This window comes from Penaeus japonicus, unplaced genomic scaffold, assembly GCF_977035675.1.
Source record: "Penaeus japonicus unplaced genomic scaffold, GWHDUDI00000001_assembly GWHDUDI00000006, whole genome shotgun sequence".
Classification (NCBI taxonomy): domain Eukaryota; kingdom Metazoa; phylum Arthropoda; class Malacostraca; order Decapoda; family Penaeidae; genus Penaeus; species Penaeus japonicus.
In genome coordinates this window covers 30430288-30432506 of record NW_028234408.1, presented here as the reverse complement: position 1 = coordinate 30432506, position 2219 = coordinate 30430288, and the positions used below count along the sequence as shown (strand labels likewise).

Below are 2219 nucleotides of genomic sequence, written 5' to 3'. Positions count from 1 at the left end.
TTTAATTAGAGATAACGGCATCAAGAGAAATGATTATAATCGCTGTGGCCCGTCGGTGTTCGGGCATTTCACGATCGAGGCGGCGGGATCGCATAGAGCGGGTACTCGCTGCCAACGGTGAGTGTGTGGGGCGAGGGCGAGGGGGAGGGGGGAGGGGGAGGGAGGGGAGGTCAAGCGAGGTTCTTAGAGTATGTCTTACATACACTGATGTTATAGTATAGTATAGATTATGAATATGTACTTCCGATAGTGTTTATACCAGTATATACCAGTAATAAAAACATGTTACAGATGATTGTTGTAGATATGTGTAGACGATTAATGAAAGTACCTTGAAGTTTGTGGGACAGTGATTTTTTGTACCTGTCCTCCGTGAGAAAACGCAAGAGTGCGGTAGAATGAAATGACGTCACCAGGTGGGAGGGACCACAAATGCCTGCCCGGGAACTCCCTTTAGACCATAGATGATATCAAAACCCATTCCCGGGGATAATAGTTCCCCCTTGTTGAGATAAATGCCCAAAGCATGGTTATAGGTAAACGCGAAATTTATATATTTTTTTTTTTATTATTCTTTATTAACACTGAAGTTGAAATATCCGAGATAAAGATATTTGATACGATGGGGAATTTGCTATTCATAAACACCTTCGTGTCTAGAATGAGGTTACATAAGAGAGGATTATTACCATTAAGGCTGTATCATCATTTTTATGATGTAATCTCACAATTAACCATCTCTGCTACATCATTACTGATAAAATCGATATCTTCTTGAGCCAATGTCATCATCTGTTCTATGTTGTATAAAGGCCGAACTATCGTATTACGAAACACTGTTGCAACTTTCATTGTGGTTTTTCTCGTTGATATAAGAAACATTCCCATTTCCTATTGCCAAATCCAGGGGGAAATGTTGACACGAAGTTTCCTTTAAAGGTAGCTTTCAATTGTCTGCAAAATGAAAAGGTTTATAATAGTATCTAACTTCAAACTTATCGTTGCAAACAAGCATATATGGACACTGCAAAATAAGTGACTGGCAAATAATCCTAGCCATGCACTTTCTTATTCAATTTATATCATGACCCACCTTTTTAGGGATGCCTGCAAGGTCAGGTGGGAGAGGGATCTTGAGAGGCAAGGTCGTGACGTGACCGAAGACTCGGACTTTGTAGATGAGGTAATCTAGCATATAAAGGTCAGCCGTGGTCATCTGGTGAAACGAGATGACAGTGTCGGAACAACAGCTGTCTGCGACGTCATCCTGTAATTAAGGAAATGGTTGCACTGACAAAAAAAACGCTTGGGAAGTAGAAATCTCAAATGAAAAAAAAAAAAATCTATACCAAGGATTAACTTTTTAAAAAGATGAATAAGATTTTGTGTGAAGTTCCAACGGCGAGTTCTAAGCACTCTCGATATGAAATAGTGCCATAGTCGAACCTTCTTAACCGGGTAGTAAAGAAGCCGTTGGTGAATGTTAGGATCCTGCAAGATTTGTCTGACATGTTGTTGAAAGAATCTTCCTTGCTGGAGGTGGTCACGGGTGTCGATGATTGCAATCCCGACTCCCTGAAGACAGCGACCTTACGAAATAGAGAACACCGTAGCTTAGGGAGGCAAGAGTAATATCCTGTTTGCATTTGTAAGCAAAAAAAGATAAATAAATCGAAAATGTGCTTCCTACCAGGTAGAACTTCGAACACTTCACTTGAACGCAATGTCCCTTAAAGGAATAAGGCAGACGTGGTATGTATTCGCACTGTACTCAATATCTGTGCATAGACAAAACTCAAAATATTCTTTTCAAACAAACCTAACTGAAAATCTTCCCCAACTTTTCGTGTATTGCACACACTTTCATTATGAAATGCTTTTTCTATAAATCTGCGAACAGCTTCTCGGCCCAAAACGTATCCACCGCCTGGTAATATGAGATGGAAATTATAAATAAACTTGCAAGGCATCAATCTTAAGGAAAATATAAGAATGTATATTTAAATACATGTGTATATTTGTGTGTGTGCGAGGGTGTGTGGGAACGTGCGTGCGTGCCTACGAATGATACAGGAAAATACATCACCTCCCGAATTGTATCCCGATTTAGTTTTATAGTGCTGACCAAAATACACGGGATCATTTGTATCATAAGCCCGAAGCAAGTAGCGCAGATTCTCCAACAGAACAAACCTGAAAAGAATGTTATAACACAGGAA

At 39.9% G+C, this 2219-nt stretch overlaps 1 protein-coding gene across 1 annotated transcript in view; it reads right to left on the bottom strand.

Annotated features, from left to right (window-relative positions):
- Positions 1–887: 887 nt before the first annotated feature.
- Positions 888–2219, bottom strand: part of LOC122267965 (glycoprotein-N-acetylgalactosamine 3-beta-galactosyltransferase 1) — a gene marked incomplete at its 5' end in the record, with an annotated part of 5119 nt that continues 3787 nt past the window's right edge. The window contains 5 exons of the mRNA XM_086537484.1: positions 888–954; positions 1094–1267; positions 1447–1589; positions 1820–1927; positions 2087–2193. Coding sequence (XP_086393610.1) covers positions 934–954; positions 1094–1267; positions 1447–1589; positions 1820–1927; positions 2087–2193 — 553 coding nt within the window. The remainder of the gene's footprint in view (positions 955–1093; positions 1268–1446; positions 1590–1819; positions 1928–2086; positions 2194–2219) is intronic.